This window comes from Strongylocentrotus purpuratus, unplaced genomic scaffold (assembly GCF_000002235.5).
Source record: "Strongylocentrotus purpuratus isolate Spur 01 unplaced genomic scaffold, Spur_5.0 spur5_scaffold_7, whole genome shotgun sequence".
In the NCBI taxonomy this organism is placed as follows: domain Eukaryota; kingdom Metazoa; phylum Echinodermata; class Echinoidea; order Camarodonta; family Strongylocentrotidae; genus Strongylocentrotus; species Strongylocentrotus purpuratus.
The window spans coordinates 35,434,343-35,460,741 of NW_022145613.1; the positions used below are offsets into that span (position 1 = coordinate 35,434,343).

Sequence of the window (26,399 nt, forward strand, 5' to 3'; positions counted from 1 at the left end):
ACGTATAAGTCTCAGTATGTTTGCAGGTGCAAGTTTCACATTTGGTGGAGTGGTTACCGGGATGAGTGACTTTGTTGCTTTGTCTTTCATGTACCAAATGCAGTGGGATCCAATGTTGATGGATTCATTTCCAAAACACTCTTCCAAATCCATGTTTGAAGATGGGCACACTTAACATTATCTTTGAAAGCTTCAGTTGTTGGTGGCATTGCAGCAAGATTTGGAGTGTTGGCAGCTCCTGCTTCCCCGACCCGTCTAGTCCACACATTCAGTCGGGCTTTTGACAGTGTCGTAGCATTGGGTTGTCCATAGCATCATCACGTCGGCCATATCTGCATGTATGTCTTCAATCGATGGCAATGGGAACCCATTTTTCTGCCGCAGCACTTTTAGCAAAGTTCCTCTGCCAACTCCAAAATGTGCACCAACAGTATCACAACCTGTCAATGGGTGACCTGCCAGCATAGAAGGGATGATGTCTCTGTGTCTGTCCACTGTGGCATGTATATCGATTACAGATCTGTCTATGATGGGCGACTCCATTATCAAGGGTGACTGAAGGCCTTGCTTTTGGTAGAAATGAAGCAGAAGAACATAAACATCTGTGTCGTCTGCAGGCACCCTGATGGATCGTCCTTCATCTGCAATCATGATAGCCTGCTGGACAATAATCACATCAGCCTCCTCATGAGATGTGGCCATATCGTGCCGTTGGATTGTCAATCTTGGAGTGCCATCTTGGCTGGTGATTACAAGCTTGTGTTTTATGATGAAACATGCATCGCCTTGCAGATGTTGACAAATGATGTTAATCAACTGTGTTTTGTTCTCTGTGACTGTCGGAGTCAGTTTCTGAGACGGAAGGGGTGAAGTTGGGCTCGGTTGGAAAACTCTGCAACCATCATCGCCTCTCGATATCCTGGTTGCACACTTGGTGCTGTAATCATTGTACCTGTCAAAGACCAAATACACATCACCGGATTTTAGTCTCTCTTCAATCTTGCCTTTGAATTTCGATACAAAGTCCATCACTGTTGTTTGTTGTGTTGGCGGTGATGAAGGCCAATTGGGAATCCAAAGGAGAGCACAGCCATCGATCACTCTACACGTTTATTCAAGTGTCTCGTGTCTAGCTGATACTTCAACCTTTGTCTCTGGTTCTTCAAAGTGGCCTTGGACTTCGAGATACCCATATCTCCAGACTCATCAAACAGAGCTGTAGGAACTGGCGACAGCTCGCATGTCATAAACATCATGAAATTCAACATCTCTGGAACTTGCTTGTAGACCTATCACGCGAGAGTATATCAACTTGGTATCGTATACCTTGGAATCACCTACGTCAATTAATTTCTTCATGACAGCCATGGTTTGAACTTTCTTCGAAATTGTGTCGTAGATACCTCCAGGCAATTTCCGTTCAAACTCACCCATTTGCTGAGCACCAGTTTCAACTGCTCTGTCAACATTCACTGATTCAGGAGCGTCTGTCCATTGACCACATTGACAATGTTCGCTGGGTGCTTCTTTGAGTCCATTGGATTGATGCTCACATCCAGTTTTCTGCGCAACCAGTCTCTGTCACCTTGGTCTGCAGATATCCTTGCTGGAGCCTCTTCTTTGTGCACCGTTTTAGAACTAGCCGACTTGTCTCTCAGAGTTAAAACGTCTTCCACAAGTCTGATACATATGTGCAAGCTAGGTCTTGAGAGTTTCTTGATTTAGGATGATGCCAATCACACCAGCTTTACCATGCCAATATCCCATGAATGTTGTCTCGATGAACATATCGCTCCATATGCCATTCCATAAGCCTTGAGTGTGTCTCATCACATGAGACCCTTTCATGGAATGCTGGAGTGCATCTCCTGGTAGGGCTTCCATGCGTCGAAGGTAGAATAACCCATATCGCGGGTAGTTTACATGTCCCAACGCAAAGAAGTAGGGCATCATAAGCTTCACTGCCTCCAGGTGAAGTGGCCAATCACCTTCTCGTTCAGCCCGTACATAGAGCATCAGTATCAGTACTGGTTTGATCAGGTTGTACCTCTACTGCAACCCTGTACAGTTGTTGATCTGCAGTGAAGACAGTGAAACATTGACCAGTTTTCTCTGTTTAACTACTGTGATTTGCTCATGGCTGTCATTATTGTGTTTGGATGTGCTGGTGGCATATCAATCAATGATAGATACACTGCTTTAGTTTTTGGTTGTGTGGCTTCTCCTTGATTGCGACACAAATGCGTATTATATCCATTGATTTCAGGACAGTTATCACGCTGCACAAAATCTGTCAAGAACCTGAGGTCACACTCATTAGGTCTCTGTCGAGAAACCATATGAGCGAGAACACTAAGTGGTGGAACTTGGTTCTTGACAGGTGGCATATCTGCTTTCCTTGGACCATTGTATCTCATGATGTCAAGCTTGTAGTCAATATCTCTAGACATCTCAGCCTTCTTCAGTTGTGAAATCTCTTGCTGATCATTATGGTGCATGCTTGTATCTGGCTGGGTCATGAGAACTGCAAGGGAATGTGTTGACAATTTACCGTTCTGAGATGAAACATCAGCATTAAAGTTGTCAACTACGATCTGAACAAGACCATCTTCAGCACTTGATAATGCTGTCAGTTCAGTGTTTTCCCCTGCCTCTACAGCTGCAGACTTCTGGAATCGTAGCAGTTCATCATAGATGTGTGTATGTTCAACAGGGTATCATTCTATACAAATACATTTGCTTTGAGATGATAGGCTACATGAATTAGCTTTATTTAAAATGCAGCGTATATGTGTATACATTGATTGCTTGTTATCGAAGTAGAAAGAACTACATTGGTCTCCAATCAAGCAACGCATTGAGTTCAAGATCCTGACGGTTGTCTACAAGTGCATCCAAAACAAAGCTCCAGTGTATCTCAATTCTCTCATCGAACCCTACCAATCTGCTCGTACTGGCCTTCGCTCGTGTACTGAGAGCACCCTGCTACACAGCGACAATGCTTTCCATGCATGTGCTCCTCGACTCTGGAATGAGCTTCCACGTTTTATCCGATTAGCACCTTCGCTGGATGTCTTCCGAAAATGTCTCAAAACTCTCCTCTTTGACCATGATCAATTATAGATTCTTTGATAAATTTTATGTAAAGTGCTGTGAAACAACAGTTAGTTTGTAAGAGCGCTATAGAAATGACTTTATTGTATTGTATTGTATAATTGTACACTTTTTTATGAATCACCCTGTATAAATGTATGAATTGCTCTGCCATCTAAAACCACGTTTATAATTATCAAATATATATATATATATCATATATATCATATCTGGTTAAAAAAATCAGAAAAAGGTTCTTAATGCAGCAATAAAACATGACAAAGTATACATTTTCACATATTCTTAGTGCAGAAAACGCCATTTTGGCGGCCATTTTGTTTTTCCTTATAATCACAAATTGCTAAAGGCGATATGCTGATAGGCTACATCAATTAGCTTCAATTAAAATGCAGCTTATATACATCACAAAATATGTTGCCAGAGTGTGTATACATGGATTGCTTGTTATCGAAGTAGAAATCGCAAACAGCCGATCTCTTGTACACTCTTTTATGAATCACCCTGTATAAATAATGTATGAATTGCTCTGCCATATCTAACATAATATTAAGAATTATCAAAATATGTATCATATATATCATATCGACAGTTGGTAGGTGAAAATCAGAAAAAGATTCTAAATGCAGCAATAAAACATGACAAAGAAATCGCAAACAGCCAATCTCTTGTACACTTTTTTTTATGAATCACCCTGTATAAATAATGTATAAATTGCTCTGCCATCTTTAATAATATCAAGCATTATCAAAATATGTATCATATATATCATATCTGGTAAAGAGAATCAGAAAAGGGTTCTAAATGCAGCAATAACACATGACAAAGTATACATTTTCACAATTTTTAGAGCAGAAAACGCCATTTTGGCGGCCATTTTGTTTTTGCTTATATCTCAAATTGCTCAAGGCTGACAGAGCTCCAGTTTTTTGCTTGTTCACAGTGGATATCTAGACAATCAGAATCCATTGAAAAAAAAACTTATTTCACCAAAACAAGGTTAGGCCCCAAATCCGGGTTTGGCTGCCGGACTAATATATATGTTTCACTATAAAACAGTTCAATTCTGACCTGTTACACACTCCCCTGCTTAATTGAGTGTCGTCCCGACACTCAGACTACAACAAAATTATATTAAATTCCCACTATACCTTCTGCCCATCATGGCTGTTTCCCGATCCTAATACCGACGCCTACATATGCAAATCAAAATTAACCAAGTGATTAAAAATATTTTTGCATAATACAGAATATAAAAATTGAAATCATAACACAATATTGGCCAACCCGCACCACTAATACGAACTTTCTGGTCTCATGACGAGAATCACAGAAAACATATCTAGTGCAAAAACTCGTCTGTTTCAGTCATTCTAGCACTCCTTATTATGTAAAACTGGTCTCATGTCGAGGCTCCTAGCATTCACAAATTATCTAAGTACTACCCAACTGATCATAACAGTTCCAGAGTCTCTACTGCCAAACCTTAGTTATCAACACAAATCTTCATATCCCAGACATTTCAAACAAGCCAGATGACTTTCACGGTATACCCAATTATTCTACCCTGTGTCATTCTAAACACACAAAAACAATAATCGTCCTTATAGTACGTTTACACACTCTAGCAAATACAGCAGTAAAACTATCAACTATATTTCGTAACAACCTTACCCTACGGATATTCCTTTCACATCTTAATAAACTCCTAAGATACAAAAATTTGACATATTGTAATATACAAAGAAATCTTATAACTTTTGGCTAATCCTCTCCGCTACCAATGTGCCCTTTCCGGCCTCTCTACGAGGTTAACAGAAAAACAAAGATAGAGAGATAAACCCTACTGTTCCTAAAAAGTCGCCCCAGTATTTCTACCATGAATGATTCCGGTCTCATGTCGAGGTTTTCGGAATAAACATTAAATACACTATCCAGGCTAAGTCCAACAGTAATTCCAGCCAAATCCCAGTTACATTCCAGAAATCTCAGTATAAAACAATACAATATCCATTACACAACACACGCACATAGTTACTCCGAACAATTGCTGACCCAAACTGAAACAACATTTCACGTTCATGGGCTCCCCTGCTTTTTCAAAAGCAGTCTCTAAAACTAAAAAAGATATCCACCATGCATATCAATTCAATGAATGTAATATACATGCTACAACCTAACTTACCTAAGTTACCAAAACTTTAACAAATGTCTTGCCGAACTTTAAATATCAACAATTTACAAGTTCAAATAAAGGAATATTCCAACTATTCATAAGTGATAAAGCTAGAGCTCCATACCTGCTCTACACCTACATGTACTGTTATCCCTCCTATCAATATATAAAATACCGGTGTCTTTGTATGCCATCCCTTAATTTGAGGCTCCATCCAACCAGCCGAAATTAAATACGAAAGGGGGTATGGATTGTTCCAAACACAGTATTATCATGACAGCCTGAACAACATATGAATAGTATCACTCCTTAATTTCCCCAAAACCATTTAAACTGAATACATTAAAGTATTCCATTACAAAATAATTTCAATAAAATTACCCTAAACAAACACACTGTAGCCCCTTACTAAACTTCACACTAGCTTAGCAACACACATTCATACAATACACACAATCGCTACAACTTAAATCTACGTCAATATTTACAGGTCTCCAGACGTCCATGTCCGATCAAGTTGTCCCAAAACTAGAAGCTCCACAGAAAGCCAGGGCTTGCACTTGCAGTGATGAAATCCCTGCCGATTACGCCATTTGTAACATCGCCGATCACACGCGGAAACTGGTAGAAAAGACTCGATCACACCATTCCTTGTGTTGCGGTTCGTTTTATTTCAGGTGCAAGATAAATTAAGCTAAAGTAAGCTAAAGCCAAAGCTAAAGTAAGCTATAGCCAAAGCCTGAACAAATAAACAAAGTTAAAACAATTAAATAGAAATGTGGACATGTTTGAAAAACACACCTAATAGTGATAAACGTAATATTTGTTAATGACTCTAAGATACGCATTCCAACAATATGACGTCAAGCCGACTCATGATAATAAATGATAAACATGTTGTTTATATTACATTCATTAAAACTTAATCAATATCGCATGAAAATAACAAGTATCTAATCAATACAGTTCTTCCATCTTTATGGATAACTTTCCCAACAAATAAATGAATACAACCATCAAGTAAACTTTGTCAAACAATCAAACTTAATTCCCAATTAAAACTACATTGAATTAGTGGTTTATACATTGAATATGATAACCCACTCACCCTGGCAATCTGGCCTAGAGGACCGTTTCCTCTCGTTCCCGCTTCTTACATGTTGATTGTAATTTGTCAACACCTGAAGGAATAATAATCAATACAAATCATTGGTAATTTGACTCTAAAACACCAAACTGAAGAAGGTTCAGATTATATCCGTTAACTGTTAACTCTTAAAACATTACTTTAAATTACAACTGTCTTGCAAAATACGATTATCCAGAGTTAACCTCAACAACACATTATATGACTAAAACTCCTAAAGATTACAAGTAATATAACAGATAACATAGTAATATTCAAATCATCTCAAATTACTATTACCAAATCCTAATCTAGTGCTTAACTCACTAACGAAATCAACCTATACTAATGATCAAACAAATAATATGCCACACCTTACATAATGCATATTAATTCAACACAAACTATGTCGTTAAAAACGATACCAAGGTTATTAACTTACATCAGAATACATCTACAAAAGTACTAATTAGCTCAATAATTATCCAACTTAACAAAAGAATAATCTTCTTACCTATATAATGACATGTTACACCAAAAGCTTGCAGAGTCGACCTCCCTGCCTGCCCCATGGATGGGGTGCAGTACAGGAGTGAATCTGTCAAATACCTCTGCCTTCTTTTATAACACCTACACTCTCACAGTGATCTAGCTACCACACATAACCTGTTCTGGGAAAGGGTCTTGTTATTGGGAGGGAGACAGGAAGTCTTTTGTTTTGGGAGTTTGGGGTTCTTATCCGATGTTTACAATTTGGGGTTTGTTTGGCAAAGTTATTACAAGTGTTCTGGAAGGGGGGGGGGGGGGGTCGAGTTACTAACCTTTGACCAAGTGACCGTACATCATTAACTCTCTCATAGCTGTGGAATGTCATGTTTTGGCCAAATTGATAGCTTCTACTCAGAATATGTGTGAGTCATAAGTCTTTGAAGTACAAAGTTTGTTAACATATAAACTTCTTACTTTCCTCCTGAGGAGATATTGATTAGAAATAGATATATATGTTTCACTATAAAACAGTTCAATTCTGACCTGTTACACTAGATTTGTCGACAAACCTCTTTTGTGTAATTTACTTTTACATTTTATTTCTTTATTTTTTTAAACGATCATGTGAACAATAAAATTGGAGAAAATATCTAGGAAATAAACAAAGATTGTGAACAGCTTTCCCCGACAACTTACAATCAATAAATTATTCATCCGATTTATTTCATTTAATCAATGTAAAGGACTTTGATTTTACCTTGCATAAGATTGGATAGACTACTAGAAGATAACCACCATCGAAGATTGAAATCATCGAAAATGTCATGCTGAAGATGGAGATACCCAAATCCATCAGGATGAGATTCAGCACCAGTAGATTATGAGGATTCCTCCTCAGCTTCTTATCTCTAATGATCGTAGTAAAGGCCACGATGTTAGCCGACAAGGCTACGATTAGGATGATGCTCAGCGTCAGGATCTCGACGATCTGGGCAGGGCTACCAAGCTCATGAATTAACGTCGCGTTTTCCGTGTCGTTCAACATGATTTAGGCGATTGTGAGTATGGTCGACAGGTAGATCACAATCGTACGTGTAGTCTATATGAAGTTTAATAAATATCCTTTCGTATGTTGGTTAATTGTTATTCTATTTCAAGAAATGCGAATTAGGTCACACAATCTATCTTAGATTTCATAACAGCAAAACACTAGTGAAGACGTGTACAAGGATAAAGGAATGCTTTGCCGCTAGTTTGATATAACATATCATAGAATGAAAAGGAACGAGATGATTGAAACACAGTTGTTTTCTGTTATCAGAATTTGGTGAGCAGACAAATGCTGACGATAGAACTACGTTGACTAAATTAAACCGATGTTTATCCAAATGTGATATTTTAAAAAAATCGTTCGAGCGTATCAAATTCCAAATGAAAAGTAAAGCTATTAATCCTGGTTTGTAAAACGCGTCGAAACGCATAATATCGGACGCACATAAACCTAGATTTGTCGACAAACCTCTTTTGTGAATTCGGGCCACTGAGAGCGAGCTAGTAAATAACGCAGTAGCAAACGAAGTCGAGTACAATAATGGAGTGATGCCTGTAATTATTATACATAGTGGATCTTCAAGAATTTTATATCCGTATTTGGTCGTCAAATTTCGTGTTAAAGGTACTATGTCCCATTTGCAGGCCCCAAAAATGGAAAGGTTAAATTCCAACGGCATTTGAAAGATAAAACCATTTTAGAACTTCCCTAAAAAAAGTGGGGCTTGAAAAATCTTCAAGTGGGAAAATAACGACTATTGTCAAATCGAGCTATAGAGTCAATAAGTAATAGTCTTGATTTTCAGACCATTGTACCGAACGGTCATATGTTTTATGCTGCGCAAAGATTCAATCAGTTTAATCTTGACCATCACAAGAAGTGGGTTATTGATGTAGACAAATGCTCATGTACCTTTTACAGCTCATTTTATGTATATGTATATTATTACCAAAGAAGAAGAAAAAAGCCAGTCAGTCACTGCATAGTGTCTGACAGTGAAGCCTAGCAAGTAAACGGGTTTCCTTGCATAATTTGAATATTAGGACACTGCTAACGTTTAAATTTCACAGATAGGACATACATGACATATTCATAGTTCCTGCAAAGTTCTACAGAATTTGAGGTTGGCTGCAAAAGGGACATAGTACCTTTAAGGGTGCTAAGTCACGTGAGAATGTCTCCTTTATGTCTCTCTCCTAATTAAAGACCCTTTCGCGTGCGTGGCTAAGTTTTAATGTTTGTTGTTCAGTAGCCTTGGGTACCAAAACTAGAAACTAACAGAATTGATGCACTTGAACATGTCTAAAGGCTACAGTGGTCATGATTATTGAAGTTTGGTTGTTTCTTTTGTTTTGCCTGACTGCTAAGAGAGCATGTGTAATGCTTGTAAGTAAATAACCATTGGACAGACGGCTTTAATATTTCTACTCGCTTTACTCATTTAGAAAGCAAAATAATAGGTACACGAAATAACTGATATAAAGATAAACAATGAATGTGATTTTAAGGTAGATTATTAATTTAGCTATGACAGACATTTTACAAGGTCAATGCAGCGTACGTACTTTATCTAACTTCTTTTGTATAACCCGCGTAAAGCTTTTCAAAAAAAAGAAAGAGGGAAATTACCCGAAGTCAAATCTTCTTTGAATTCCATGAGCAGCCTACACATCTGTCAGAATCGATAAAATAGTAATTACAACGGAGTAATTTTATCGCACATATCACGTTTCCTATGTCCAAAGCATATTGTATATATCCGGTTTGTCCAAAAGAAAGTATATAGGCATATACATTGTGGAATCAGTGTAGCCTACCTCTAGAAACTGCAGTTTTATCATTAAAACATAATTCTTGATATCAAGAATTCAATTCTTGATATCACGAACTCGAATTCCTGATATCACGAAATCGAATTCTTGATATCAAGAATTACCATTGCTTTACAACATAAAATCATTTCTTGATAACAAGAATTGATTTATTGATATCAATTAATAATAAAACGGCTTGCCATAAGATCGCGCCAGCTCGCCACAACTCGAGGTTCCAACTCGGCTAAGTGGGAGCCCTGCTTTAGAAAGATCTCTCTTTTAAATGACATTTTCATTTTATGACTTCCTCTTTTATTGCATTTATTTGGAGTGAACTCGTGCATGTACTTAGTTATAAGATTAAAATTTGATTTTGAGTGAATGATATGAAGCATGAAATTATTTACTACCGATGCTCTCTGAGATGCATTCGTTTGAAGTGTGATGCTTATAGATCTATGCTCTGAAAGAAGGTTATCTTGAAGTTGAATATCATACATTAGATTTTAGAAACAACAACTCGTTGTCATGACTGCGATAAAGCTGATGATATGAATTTGTCGCGTCACTCAATGAGCATGCAACCAGTGGCGTATAGCCAGGCTCCAATAACTGAGTGGGCCGCTGCAATCAAAGCGTGAAGAAATGGAATCATTAGATGAGTGAAACGCAAATTAATGAAACTATCCATGTGGAGACGGATGTGTTAGAGGAGGATATATTTCATCTTCTCTTTGGGCTCCTCATTTCCTTTTCTCCCTTTTTGTTTCTCTTCGTTTTCCTTTACTCCACCTTTCGATTGGAGTGGGGGGGGGGGGGGGGGGGGGCATGTGCCACCTCCATGGCATTGGTAAATGCTCAACTGCGTATTGCCGTTTCAAGTTGACATAAAATTAGCTCAATTAATTGAAAGAGGAATAGAGGACTTTCATTTTTCATCATGGGCACTTAAAGGTACTATGTCCCATTTGCAGGCCAAAAAATGAAAAGGTTAAATTCCAACGGCATTTGAAAAACAATACTAATTTAGAACTTCCCTCAAAACGAAAGGGCTCGAAAATGGCCTTTAGTGGGAAAATAACGACCATTAGTTGTCAAATCAACTTAAGTGATTGCAAGCACCTAAGTAATAGTCTAATATTCAGACCCTTTGTCCGAATGGTCGAACGTTTTGAGTTGCACGAAAATTCAATCAATTTAATTTTGGCCATTCAAGTAGTGGGTTATTGATGTAGACAAGTGCTCATGTACCTGTTACGGCTCATTTTATGTAAGTAATTACCAACAAAAAAGTCGGTCATTCAGTCACTCAATAGTGTCTGACAGTGAAGTCTAGAATGTAAACGGGTTTCCTTGCATAATTTGAATACTAGGACAATGCTTATGCTTAGATATCACAGATCGACGTACATGACATATCAATAATTCCTGCAAAGTTCTACCGAATTTGATGTTGGCTGCAAAAGGGACATAGTATCTTTAACATGATATGAACTTATATCAAACAAGAACGCATTCAACAATACCAGGCAAATCCAACAAAAGTGATAAACATGATGGACAAAAAACATTAATCAATATTATTGATTGATACTGGTATTAATTAGCATCTCATACTAGGGTTGTTTTTGTGTGCCTTTTAATTTGATTAGTGGCTTTCGATAATTGAAAAAAAATTATTGTGACAAAGAAGACACAGTTGATGTGTATTATCATTAATTTGATACGAGGACAACCATCGATTCATCCATTTTTTAAAACCATATAGGTGTACTTCAAATTCAAACCACCCTGTTTAAGGGATTTGTAATATCCTTAATTATTTCTGATTGCTAACGTTGTTGCTATTTTTAATTTTTTGTAATGATAATTTTAACTTAATTTATTGGTGTGTGCGTGAGGGTTGGTGTGGGTGTGTGTGTGCGTGTGAGAGTAGGTGTGTGTGTATTTGTGTGTGTGCGTGTACAGGGGTTATACACATCCCATTCCTTATCTCTCTGCACACATTCAAACCTCAAACACACACACGCACACGCGCGCGCACGCACACACGTACACGCACCGTAAAAAAGAGAAACCCCCTTTCATAATTATTTTCTACCCTAATGAACATGAATACCTGATATCCTTTTTTTTTTCCTGTCAGAAATTCTTTGAAGGCAAATAATATCTACTGAAACAAATTTCACTGAACTCTTCATGGCTCTGTTCGGGTGTTTTTCTTACGCCGTCCTCTCGGATATTGTTAGCAAATCGATGTGACAAAGGTAACATTCATCTGGATATATATCTATGATCAGTATGATGAAGAAATAATGCATTAATCGGGTTTAGATTTAAATAGGAATTTATATACCGGTATTTCAAACATATTTGCGACCTCACTCTCTTCCATTAAAAGCCACTTAAAAATCCACCATTTTGGACAAAAGCGGGAAGGCTCGTCTTTTCATTGCTTTTAATGACATCAATACGGCTTACGTGTAGAGTTTAATTAACATATTTCAAGCAGTACATTAACTCTATATCCGAATCGTTTGTTACTGCACCAATCTAAGAGGGGTTCAGATTTGTTAATGGTAGTACACTTGGGAGTCATCATGCTTTGTGAATAAGGCTATAATTATGGCAGTGATAAGGAACAGAATTAGCCTTCGCATAATTAATATGACCGTTGAACATCCACAACTTCATTCTGGAATATTTCTCATCAAAGTGAATAGAAAATCTGTTAAAATATAATCATCTTGTGCCACACATTTTTCTAGATTTTATCTATTTTTTTTTATGAAAGGATGATTCTTAAAGACCATCTAGTACTGTACGTCGCATAAAGGAAATCTTAATGATATACCTTCAACACTAAGTGATATTTAACTCAAACACCATTTATTTTGTTTATAATTACAATGGCTTTGTCTACATGCATTTATAATCCAAACAAAAAACGATATAAATCAAAGTAAATGAATTGGATGAGAGAGATTATTTTGTAAAATTATATTCACTAGGTAATCATGAAATGATTAAAGCTCTAAGGATAGGCCTACTAATGTCTTTAATGTCATATCTTAAGACCCTATGCTAACCAATGGCTCCCTTCTTTGTAGACCCGTTTTGTGTTTCGTAATTTTGTATAATGACAAGCCATTTATCACTATACCTAAACGTGATTCATTCATCAGTAAAGGGATCCGGTAACTTTGTCTCAGATTCTGAAACAAAGTCCTGGATTAAGCTCATGCTACAATGATAATTATGAACCTTTAGGTCAGTCAGGAACCCCATGACTTTTACAAGCCGATCGCCTGTCTGATTATCAATATATTTATGATTAGAATAACAAATTTTGACACTATAGTCTATTGGGGAAAACGAGTATGGTAAAACCGGTCACTCAAAGATTTTTACATTTTTGAGGCACTTCTTGATCATTTTGAAGCGAAATTTTGTTAGGGCTTCATTATTACTCCATATCACAGACAAAGATAACACGTAAGGCCGTGCATCTCATATTTAACATTGTTAAACGATGCCTTTAATTAAAAGAGTAATGAGAAGACAGGTGAACATCTCTGGGTCCATACACACTTGTAAATGTCGTTTATAGATCACGTGTCTCGTCTCTTTTCGAATACAGATACTCTATTTTTCAAACTCATGGAGTTTATTATGACATCTCTCTATCAAGGTAGGTGTGCTCAAGTGGTGAAGAGCTCGACAACGACTCTCGACTGGAACGTTGAGAAGGAGACATGTGGAGGCGACCTGAAGTTGTCCAGTCGTCATGGCCATTGCTGCTGTACTGAGGAAAACGTAGTTCATCGTCATGGCTTTCCGATTGAAGGTTGTGTCGAGATCCGCCGCATTTTGGTGATGACGTGCTTAGGATGAGGTAGCCGAATTCGTCAATGTTACAGCTCGGGAATCGTGAGTCCTCTGTCAATATTGTAGATGATGAGTCAGAGGATGACCCTGCAACTTGAGATCTAGGAAGGCCACTAAAGTCAATTGATTTTAAGGCTCTCTTGCTATGTGGACAGCGACCAGGGTGTTGATTAGAGGAGTTGCTTGAGCCGCTATCTTCAAGCCCTGATCTGCTGGACGACGTACTTGAAGAACTGTCATCACATATGACGGTATTAATACTTGGAACATTCACATAATCTTCGTCATACCTCCTCTTAGTTCTGATACCTTTCGGTGATGTATCATCATGAGAGCCCTCCACGAATCCACCCCTTGTGAGTCGATTGTGATCAGCTGTCGAACAAACATATTGGGACTCCTCTTGCCCGTATCTCCTGCCTGTATTAACACGAGGTTTAAGGGGGATGGCATCCTTGTGATCTCCATCGCTTCGTGATGCGGACATGACGACACCAAGATGTTTTGATATCTTGGTGTTATCAGTCTCTCCACCATCATCAAAGCACTGCTTACCAAGGGGGTCAGGTACGCAAGCGTAGGTATCAGCGTACATTGTGGAATCCACACCAAGTTGATTCAGGATGTCTCCTGCCTCACTAAACACCTCACCTTTCATGATATGTTTGTTCTTGAATGTTGCCGTGGTGTTGTCGCAATTGTCTTCTACACACGAGCCTGTGTGACACGCAGGTGGGGATGCACATGCCAGAGACGTGTGTCTTCGCGTGAATCTGGGAGGGGGTAATGCCGGCGCCGATTCTGTGACGGAACAGTATATCTAAAGATCAAGTAGACACAATAGAACAAAGGTCAAAGCAATGCGTAAAGATCACATTCCATTTTTACATTACCTTTGCCATTGCATTGTTTGTAAAATACAGTTTGTTATATACAATAATGTGTAATGTGATATCACACGGTGGTAGTCCATAGTCATTCAAGTGAATTTGCTATCATTCTTTTGCATGTTAGGGAGGATTTACCATGATACGTCTCGTTTGAGGCCCTTCATACAATTTCTTTTTGGAGAGGAAAATGTATTACTGGTGTATTGCTTAGTAATTGTTTGACAAAATGCCAAATACAATTGGTTGACGAGCGTATAGCAATAGAATTATTCTTCCTCTTACCCTTCCATCTAGCTGTGCTAAGTGGCGTCGTCGAAATTTCACAACCACACAGTGCAGAAGTATTACGAGCAGGATGACACAGAGTAGCCCGGAAAATACACCGAAGATTATAACGAAATTTGTCGAACTGTTCATCTGTTGCATCTCATATACTGGAAATAAAAAAGGGGGAATATATTTAGTTGTAAAACTTAAGTATTCGGCGCACTCTCAAAACGAAAACAAATCTATCTTTTATCTGTAATTATCTTTATGACCAAAAATGTGATCATGAAGTGATCAGACGTGTGAACGAAGACTCATACTCGTTTGTAGAAACACAATGATGTAGGCATAATATTTCATGATTTAAACAAAAAATAGGTATACAGTCACAAGTTCCATTCATTCGGGAGGAGAAGGAGCAAATGATACAAACTTGACAAAAAAAAACTGTAATGTATTTCACCAGTAAGATCATTTTCAGCTTGATTTGACCTTTTTAAAAAACTCACTATGAAGATAGTTGGTTAACTTACCACCCTTTTGCGTCGTTGTTTTGGGAAGTTTAGCACTGCTGTCAGACGTAATGACGTCATTCTCCATACTCCGACCTGAGGTAGATGGAAAAATTGGTGTGGTACTCACACGTTGCATTGTAGTTTTACCTGGAGGTAATTAATGAAAGGAGGAAATTATTTAAAAAAAGGTAGATTAAAGTTTAATTTAGATTTATGATTTCGACCAAATAACGGTACATGCTTGTACGATCCTATTTTAATTGATATATAGAACGATAAGCGCAAATATTAGGATTATACTAATTGTATTTTAATTTAAGTAATTTTATTTACCCAGGGAAGCCTCATCAGCACCAGTGCTGTTCTTCCTCAGGTTCCTATAAATGTTACGACACCAGCAATTGCTATTAAATTACCCATTTTCACCTGGACGGAGTGTGGTACATGTGGATTAATAGGGACTTTTAGATTTGCATGTCAACAGCTTTGACTGCAACGTGTGACGTCATTTTAAGGCAATGCGCATGCGTTACGTCGTCTTAGTCGGCGATCGAGAATACGTCAACCTTGATTTTCCTAAATCTAGTACATACATACATACTGATATTTATATAGCGCCTTTACATGCTCAAGGTACTAATATGCCGCGTGCGCATAATACAGTTCCTCAGGTAGACAAAGAAACATCCCTTCCCTGCTATTATGTAAAAATGTGTAGAACAGGTGTCACATGCATATTCACCTGTTCTACACATTTTTACATAATAGCAGTGAAGGAATGTTCTTTTGTTGAGGGTAGAATGAGAAACTGTATATTTTGTCCTCTTCCTTTGTCCGTGATGTTCATAGTGTTACTTCCTGCATGCATGTATATCGTCGAGTGCAATCTAAAGGATTTCTAATTGTAGTCAACATGGGCAGTTAAGTACGTTGACACTAGTCGGCGTTCGTCGCGTTCTCGTCCACTCAATCTAAAAGTCCCTAATGTCTTTGCAAACTGGGACGTTAGTCTCGAGCTGGGATTTGAACCCAAACACTCACAGTTGCATTTTTACCACTTCACGAATACTTTTTTTGCTAAGCATGATAAGTTTAGATATTCATCGAATGCGAGTGGTTTTTATTATTCGAAAGCTAAAACGTAGACAAGCTACTTACACATGTATCTGTCTTCACTTATTCCCCTTTCCAATGAAAACAACAAGAGGCCTGTGTAGTCCTTAATATGGCAATAACAATTTGAAGGCTACTAGCTCTGTCACTATTTGACTTCATGTAAATGTCATAAACTCTGTAATAATTTTACTTCATTAATGTGTTGATGGTTACAAACTCTATCAGTATATGACATCCTGTAAAGGTCACAATCTCTGTCATCAAATTACATCATTATGATGAGCACGTCATGACTGTCATATGTTCTCAGGATTCAACTTTATTCTTACGCAGTGGCGTAATGAGCAAAAACGTTTGGGGGGGCTGACAAAAAAAAAAATCCGCAGCACCCCACTCTAACATGCAGGCTCCGCTGAACGTTTCGCAAAGTGGGGTCGAGGGGCAAAGCCCCGGCGGGGGTCAAGGGGGGCGGAGCCCCCGAAGCTCAAGGGGTATGGGCATCAGTGGCGAATCCAGGAATTTCTTACCGGGGGGGGGGGCATAAAATGGCATGGGGTTAAATATATGAAAAACGATGAAGCGACAGAACAGGGCTTTAGCGGCGAGGGAGCGGAGCGACCAAGCGGGGGTGGGTCTGGGAGGGGGTTCTGGCCCCCTCCCAGAGTAAGAAGCATTTGCAATTTTAGAGCCAAATTAGACGCATTTTCAGGCACTTCCTGGAGCAATATGACGTAAAATTGCTTTCTCCTACCCCTTCCAATAGTAGGGATCTTTTGCAATTTGAGAACCACATTTGGCGCATAATGTCCACCAGCACTTCTTGGAGAAAAAACGAGGCCTTCTGATTGGTTAGAAGTTAGAGAAAAGTGATCTGTCACGTCTTGAGACGTTGTATATGCTTTAATTAATGCCGCACAATGCACAAACACGGTGGTCCGGTACTTCATCAGTAGTATTTGCAAACATTTTCTCGAGTGTATAAACTGTCGTTATCAGGGGCGTCGCTAGATCTTTGTCAATGGGGGAGTGGGGAGGGGAGTAGAGGCCACCAATTACCGACAAAACGAGCAACCAATTACCGACAAATATATTATAGCCAATATCCAAATGTCTACAAATTTAACCCTATAAACCCGGGGCCAGGAACTAAGTTATTTTTCTATCTCCCCCCTCCCGCGCGAAGCGCGGAAACTTTGACACTTCATTAAATTATTAGAGAAAGAAGACGATCCGTTGTACCGTTCTCGACTCTTAATTCTTGTTTGGATCCAGTCCCCCCCCTACCGCGCGAAGCGCGGTAGTTTTAACGTTTCAATAAATTATTACTCTTAATCCTTGTCTGAATTCATTTTCGCCCATCTCGCGCGAAGCGCGGAAGCTTTGACGTCTTAATAAATTATTACTCTTAATCCTTGTCTGAATTCTTTTTCGCCCATCCCGCGCGAAGCGCGGAAGCTTCCACGTTTCATTAAATTATTAGAGAAAGAAGACGATTCGTTGTATCGTGTTATTATCTGAATTTAGTTTTCCCCCTCCCGCGCGAATCGCGGAAGCTTAGACACTTCATTAAATTATTAGAGAAAGAAGACGATTCATTGTACCGGTTCCGACTCTTAATCCTTGTCTGAAATCATTTTCGCCCATCTCGCGCGAAGCGCAGAAGCTTTGACACTTCATTAAATTATTAGAGAAAGAAGACGATTCATTGTACCGGTTCCGACTCTTAATCCTTGTCTGAATTCATTTTCGCCCATCTCGCGTGAAGCGCGGAAACTCTAACGTTTCATTAAACTATTACTCTTAATCCTTGTCTGAATTCATTTTCGCCCATCTCGCGCGAAGCGCGGAAGCTTTGACGTCTTAATAAATTATTACTCTTAATCCTTGTCTGAATTCATCTTCGCCCATCCCGCGCAAAGCGCGGAAGCTTAGACACTTCATTAAATTATTAGAGAAAGAAGACGATTCATTGTACCGGTTCCGACTCTTAATCCTTGTCTGAATTCATTTTCGCCCATCTCGCGCGCAGCGCGGAAACTCTGACGTTTCATTAAACTATTACTCTTAATCCTTGTCTGAATTCATATTCGCCCATCCCGCGCGAAGCGCGGGAGCTTTCACGTTTCATTAAATTATCAGAGAAAGAAGACGATTCGTTGTATCGTGTTCTTGTCTGAATTCAGTCCCCCCCCCCCCAAAAAAAAAAGATTAAAAAAATAGGATAATAACGTAAAGTTAACCTTTTTTAAAACAAAAAACAAAAGCGCCCCTCCCCCCCCCCCAAAAAAAAAAATTATTCACTGACCGGCTGATTCGGCGCTAAATTTTTCCTCAAATACTCGATCAAAAAAAAGAAAAAAAAAGAAGCGCTCCCCCCCCCCCCGCTTATTCGCTGGCCGGCTGAGTCGGCGCTAAATTTTGTATTAAGATTTGGCTCCCCCTCCCCCACCCCCCCCCCCCTTGTCGACGACTGGCTCCTCTGCAGGCGTGGATCCACGGAGGGGGGGGGGGGCTGACGGGTCAACAACATCAAAAAAGAGTCGCAACTAATATTTTCTCACGGATTGGGCCCCCCCCCCCCTCTTCCCGCCGGCTAGATCCGCCACTGGGTACATGTGCAGTGTTACATGATGTAAGTATGGAACGCCCGGCAGTGCTTGTCACAGTTGCTTCTGGAAAGGATTTTTTTTTTACTAGTGTTACTGTTAGTGGCCACGGCCCCTTAGTGTCTATAACAAAACATATGCTCTTCCTGGCCATTTGGGAATGTGTCAGTTTGCAACAGAATGTGATATCACGAACATTTATACATCACTTCTATATGGAATTGAAAATAAGTCATGATTCAATTTTATTAGGGGGGGCTGGCGCCCCCCTAGCCCCCCCACCAGTACGCCAGTGTTCTTACGTGCTTGTTTCACTGCCCGTAGCTCAATCCGAAATCCGGATTCGACGGTGACGAAGTCGGTAGTGAATATGATTTGTACCGAGGATTGGAGGGAAGTAAAATCTCGATAGTCTCTGATCTGACGCAAATCTCCCGTTAGATCACGCCAGGTATCATCGTGGTTTGAGAATCTTCTTGCACCGTCTCCGATGTAAAGATAATCATTTTCGAACTCAAGATCGAAGTGGTGAACGATGACGGACACGACAAATCCATCGGCACATTTGAAATACCATATTTGGTAATAGTTTAGAGGGTAGTCTAATGGGTAGCCTGGAGATTGAATAAAGGAACTCTCGGCTGCGTCCAAAAAGGCTTCATCTGAAGAAGAAGAAAAAAGAGTTACAACAAAATGTCGATTTTCAAAAATGGGGCTATACTAGGACTCAAATTGAGATTTGAGAGTGAAATAATTCACATCGTCTTTATAATTGTTATGAAACAAACTTGTTGATATTAAGCAAAAAATGTATTTGAACAAAAAATCCAAGACGAGTAATAATAAATCATATAAAATAGTAGCAAATGGAAAAAATCTCCATCAATGTTGTGGAGCTACTATTTTTAAGATATCCCGAAACATAATTTATTTGTATAGAAAAAAACGCGCTTCATTCTGTAATTGTAGCAAAAGTAGGCCAAATGGATGTGCTCAAAATATATAAACAACTGCTTTCATTTCATGTTTGGAGGCTCTTACTCCACCCTTGCAGTTAGTTATAAATTCAGAAGAAGCAAGAAGAAAAATGGTATGCATCCAGTTTTTTGTTTAGTGTGACAGTGGCTTTATTTTTTTTTTACATCACATTAATTTTGTATGAAGAAGGCACCATTTCTTCTTCACTACCTGTTGGAGTGACCACTGTTATCTCCAGTCCAAAGGATGCTGACGCTGATCTGATGAGAAAACCTATCCAGACAGCATTTGTGATGGACGTCACGTGACTTGGCTTCTCGATGGAGCCACTGAACTTCGCCAATGTCGTGTACTGTCCGCCATTAGTAAACACTGCATCATGGGTACGGTCCGCTGTTAGACCATCACCGATACTGATGTAATCAAGCCCGGCGACGAGGTTGAAAGAAGTAAAGTTGACCCGGATCCGGAAATTGTCACTCGTGTTGAAAGAACGCGTTTCCCAAAGGTCAGATGTTATATGAGGGGTTAATATGTTCCTTACTGAATCTGTTGATAAGAATGATGGCTCTGAAAAAAAAAGGTGAGAATGGAGAAGCTGTTATCATTTTCCTAATTTGTCATCGTCATCATAATCTTGAAGATTTTACCGCGTATTCCCGTCTTTTTTCTTGTACTGTATTAACAATGATATCATATTAAAGGGAGTGTATCATGACGAGACTGTGTGTCTTTCCCGTGGCCCTACTCGGGGCCAATCGGGTATAATACGACTACGGACGACGCGACCGCAGCATTCACGTGCGTGCAACATACGCGAACCCGAAGCGTGAGGAGAACTTCGGTCTGTTTCGCGAACGCTAGCGCGCTGACCCAGTTTAGCGCACACTGACCCAGTTAATCAAGTCCATTCGTTTACGTGCAGTTGTCCAAAAGATAACGTAAATGGCGTTAACCAGTATTTCCCATGATACACTCCCTTTAACATATTCATAAATATTATATTATAAGATGAAGCCGTCTTTTTTATGTTTTAACCTACAGGTCAAGTACGCACGGGAAGACATTAAGCTTTCAGTTTCAATTATGAATTGCCCATCTGAACAGACAAAGGAAGTAATTAGGGTAGCCCAGGCGCGTACGCAGGGGGGGGGGGGGGGTTTGGGGGGTTAAACCCCCCCCCTTTGGAAATTTTTTGTGTGTAAACCCCCCTAAAAAAAACCTAAAACCCCCCCTTTTGGATTTTTTTTTTTTTTTTTTTTTTTTTTTTTTAATTATTAAAAAAAAAAAAAAAAATTATTCCCATGGCCGACCTAAAAAAGGTGACCTTACCCCCCCCCCCCAACGGAGCAAAATGTCAAATTTCCAAATTTCGAGACCAAAAAAAAAGTCGTTTTCGGACCGATTTATAAATGTTAAAACCCCCCCCCCCCCCCTTGAAAAAATCCTGCGTACGCGCCTGGGGTAGCCTATGTTTTTTATTTTGCGTAGATCGTGTACAGTTAAAGGTAACTTAACCCAAAATAATAAGTGTATGTATTCTGAAAAATTAGATGTATTCATGCCCTTTGATGAACAATATTCCTTACGAAAGTGTACAAGAGTAATATAAATCAAGATATTCTTGGCATGATGTAATGTCTTTAAGCATGACGTGGGCGCAGCCATTTTCTTGACAATATGACGTACCAGGCAAAGTTGTACATATATCATGCACCAAGCTTTAGTTGGTAGGACTTTTTGATTCAATAACTAAACAATTAATTTTCAATGGGGGAAAATAAAAGCTAAGAAGTCGAAATTGTATTTGGTGAAAAAATATATAACAGGGGAACAATAATGCAACTCATTTATTTGAAAAAACTAAATTATAGAAGTTGACAAATCTATTTCTTTTAGGCAAAACCTTTATACTCCAGAGCACCAACTTATTTATACAATTTGCGTTCTGACAAAGGATGATAGCAGGTGAATGGAAGCATTCATACATTTAAATACATTTACTTGATAAACGACTTTGCAAATTACGTCACTTTATCAAGAAAATGGCGATGCCCATGTCGTGCTGAGAAACTGTACATTATTCTTGCTTTATTGCCTTTCTCATACACTTTGGTGGGGAATCTTCTAGATTAATGGGCAAGAAAACAAAAAATCTCTCAGAATAACTTAAGTTATTTCTTGGGGTGAGGCTTCCTTTAAGATAAAGTGTGTGTAGATTGCTATAAAAACTGAATTCAGACTAAAATTAAGACGGAAGAAACTTTTTACGCATGTAAACGAATAATAAAGGAGTGAAGTAGATTTGAGTTTCAAAGTAATTGTCAATGAAATACATTCAATTTACTACATCTGAAAATTGAAAAAAAAACGAAATAAATTGAGAGAATGAGAACATCAAAATCATTTCAGAAGTAGAAATAATGCAAATTCATAGTCGGAAATTATGTAGTTTGATCTCATTTAGTGTTACATTCTACTTAAAACATATTTTGTCACAATATAATTGAGGGATATATTAAGCTGGACTGCACTACTTTGCGCCCTCTATATAGCAAACAATGCCTAAGCGGTACCAGTTTGTCCCCCATGATTCCCCTTTTTAAATGTTAATTGAGAGCTGTTTTGATGAGATAACCACCTGTCAGGACCACGCAGGCAGGTCTAATCCCTCCTGACCAAAGTAGTGCAGATAGGCTTTAAGGGTTGTTTTTCTCTTTTTTTAAGTTGAATTTTTAAGCATTGTACCTGAAATATCTCAAGGGAAGTTCAATGTTGAAGAATATATAAATCCAATCTTATTAAATCACACCTCTTAGTCCGTAAAGCGGAACGTTTGCCTTGTTTTTTCTGTCTTCCTGTTGTACCACTTAATTTATATTTAATTATTTATATAGTTTGGGGACAAGCATTTGATAGGCCTTTGACCTTTGTTTGTCCCCCCATATTTTGATACTTCTGTTCCGTTGTGTTATTTGTTTGAATTTACTTTGTATTGTAAATGTTTTTTATTGTGATTTTTATCAAAATGTGAAAATATGATAAAACGAAATGAATAGTAACAATCAAATTGCTCAGCTTTGGTCAAGTAAAATATTCAACATAGAAGCAATTAAGACACAAAGTCAACTTACGTCCTTTACAGCAGATGTAAATCGCCACGAGTATATGAAGAAATATATACCAACTCTTTATCACTCCCATTTATGACAGGTGGAGGGTAAACATTCGGTAAGAAAATTAGAGACACGAAGAGAATAAACCTTCACTCTTCCATCCGAAATAGACCTAAGCTGATACCAACACCTTTAAATACTCCTTTTATATACTTGTGTATCATTGGAAATTGTCTCCATTTAGGCCTGACTGGTGATATTCTTTATAATAAGACCTCGACTCTAGTGCAGTATTCATATACGTAGTATAGGGCCGATGCCATTACGAGCAAGGTTTCAGTGTTAAGTATACTTTCACAAGATGTAGGTTTAAAAATTAATAATTTCATGTTGTGAAACCAAAAGTATAGTTAAGTGTACTCGTAAATAGATTAATGGGACTTTTGGTAAGTGGTAGGGTAAGCACCTCCCTTTCATGTCCGCGTAGCCATGGCAACTATAGGTTTAACAATGGCGTAGCCAGGATGGGCAAATGTGAGTTGGACTCTGGGGTGGATCCAGGAGGGCACAGTGACCAGAGGGGGGGGGGGGGGGGTAATTGTTAAGGTTAATCCTTTAAATTATGAGTACAAAATCACCCACAAGCCATATTCAATAAACAACGGGTGTGTTGGTTACGAAACCTGAAATTCGAAAACGAGATGGATTATTCTAATTTTGTTTCGAGAAAAAAAACTAAATCAAAAGAAAATGTTTCATAAATTTGCTCGCTTAGCTACATAGGTCATAGGTTGTTAAAAACGAACAATATTTCGCTCAGTTCAACCATATAGTACTCTTTTATTCCATTCTCCGAATAATCACATATTTCGCAAATAATCAAATTCATAAAACAGTAGAATATAAACCCTATATAGACGATTTACACCATTTAATACAAGAAAAGATCTTCATCACCTTCTTTATTTGATTGTTAAGAAGAAATGGCGGGTAACCATATTATGCACTTGCAGACTTGCTTTACAAAATTATGAGAAACTGTCTATTTTTCGTTTGTATTATATACTCGACTCCCTAAATCCTTGCGAAATATCACAACTATAACTGTCGTTTCGCGGTCAAAATGTTTCAACATTTTCGGAGTCACTGTGCAGATCTTTGGGCTACCAGTGATTTCGTGCACTGTAAAAAAGAATTTGTTCATTGGTAATTTTTACGTATTTTTTCCATGTAGAATTTACTTGAAAACATTAGTTTTGCCACTTACGCACTAAATTTAAGTCTTGCTAACTTAAACTTTCAATTTTGTAGAACATACGTGGAATATTTAAGTAAAATCAAATACATAAGAACATAAGTAATTTAAGCTTGTATTAATTTAGTAATTTTAACTCAAAATCAGAAATTATACGTATTACTCAAACAATTTATGTTAATTATTCTTATCTTTTTAAAGTAAGGACCGATGCAGTGCGTAATATAAATATTTACATAATTCATGAATATTCATTAAGACCAAATTAAACTCTTTTTTAAATAAAACAATTCTTTTTTGTGGTTGAATGAAAATTTAAGGACTTTAAAACATTTACTAATTCATTTAACATGGCTAAGCAAAGACAAGACAATTTTTAATTGTTACCCAGTTCAAAACAAATCAAAACTTGATATTTCAGGAAATTGTCAATCAATTTTCCTTTTAAGATGCTACGATCAAGTATATATAAAATTTGGAGCCTTTCAATATGTGTCGAATTGAAGCGTATGTAATAGTTTGTGATGGTGGTAAATAGAAGTAGTGAATGATTAGTGGATGTTACTTGTTAGATTAGATGGGTACCAAATCGTGCAATATGTAATCCTATCATAGCTTTTTTTTAATTATCTAAAATGATTAATGTAACACGATTTAACTGAGTACAAATTTATTCAGCATAATAAGTAAATTCTACTTAAGATGCCGTAGGTAATATTTACTTAATAAAAATAAGGCAATTCCTTTCCTCAATTTTATTGAGTTATTTCGACTATTATTTTTTTACAGTGTGGCAAAGAATTGCAACATTTTTTGCGGTCATTTTGTAAAGTTTTGTGACAATAGAGTATGCTTTGCTTGTCTTAACAAAATTATCATCAGAATATATTTTTAGAACTAATTACATTCTGTTTTTATCTATCAAAGGAACATCTCGAGTGTTTGTTTAGACAAGCAAAGTATACTCAATTGACATTTTGCAAATCTAAACTTGATATGTACTCAAATGTTCACTGTACATTATTGCTATTGAACAACTTCCATCCTCGTTCTCTTTTTACAATATGTACCTGTGTATGCTTATTTCTTCATTCAGTTCTCCAATAACTCTTTATTTCTCTTTTCCTTATTCTTTACTTCGCTCTCCTGTTTTAAATAAAATCCACCAATCTCTTTCTTCCACTCTTCAATATGTAACATCTCATTCCTTTTTCTGTTTCCTATTATACTTCCCTATCGGCCTATCCAGAAACGCTTTCCTTTCTTTTCCTTGACCTATTACATTTTACCATCGAACTCTATTATACATTGAAAGCAGTGATGTACTTCTATGCAATGATAATGCTTGTAACAACAGTCTTTTATATATTCTCTGTTTAAAATTGTATTAATGTAATTTATTCTGTGTACCTTTCTAAATTCTATTTTACTTGTTTTCTTATTGCTGCAAATTTTGTATAAATATTGCATTTTACTTGCATTGTAAAAACATGAACATTTCATTATGTGACTGCCAGTCATGTTTTAATCAACTTTGATTGAATTTAATTAAATGAAGTTGAAATAAATTTTGTTTGACGGTGAAACCTGTTGGCAAATTTTCACCTACTACCCAATCCTCCAACTTATTACAAATATTATAGCAACGCCCATGATTAGTTACATTAGTAAAACAATAAGGGGGCAATGTACGAGTTTATTTATCGCGTGCAAAGCCTATTTGGATCAGTTGCCGAGAATTTTGTTTTTTGTTACTTCCGCATTTGTGTTAAATGAAGCAAATATGAGAGAGTTTTACTGATTAAACTGAAAGTGAAATTGTTTCCTTGAATAGTTTCGAAATTAATAAAGGGACAATTAATACAAATGAGGAAAGGCATATATATGGTGGCGCTATCTTTCCATTATCTATCTCCTCGCCGCTGGAACTGAACATGCGCGCACAGATCGAAGTGTTTTCAGAAAAGGGTTATCATTATCAAGTACATTTTGTTTATAAAA

At 37.8% G+C, this 26,399-nt stretch overlaps 1 protein-coding gene and 1 long non-coding RNA gene across 2 annotated transcripts; both read right to left on the reverse strand.

Moving 5' to 3' along the window:
• Positions 1-6,134: 6,134 nt before the first annotated feature.
• On the reverse strand, positions 6,135-7,451 carry LOC115919837. Its single transcript, XR_004062033.1, has 2 exons — positions 6,928-7,451; positions 6,135-6,468 (listed from the first exon to the last, which is right to left on the reverse strand). It is a non-coding gene; the product is annotated as an uncharacterized LOC115919837 (long non-coding RNA).
• A 5,685-nt stretch (positions 7,452-13,136) lies between these two features.
• LOC105440353 lies at positions 13,137-19,771 on the reverse strand. Its single transcript, XM_030974765.1, has 4 exons — positions 19,352-19,771; positions 15,346-15,474; positions 14,828-14,979; positions 13,137-14,475 (listed from the first exon to the last, which is right to left on the reverse strand). The coding sequence occupies exons 2-4, from the start codon at positions 15,461-15,463 to the stop codon at positions 13,438-13,440; spliced, it is 1,308 nt and encodes a 435-aa protein (XP_030830625.1). The 5' UTR covers positions 15,464-15,474; positions 19,352-19,771; the 3' UTR covers positions 13,137-13,437.
• Positions 19,772-26,399: the final 6,628 nt, after the last annotated feature.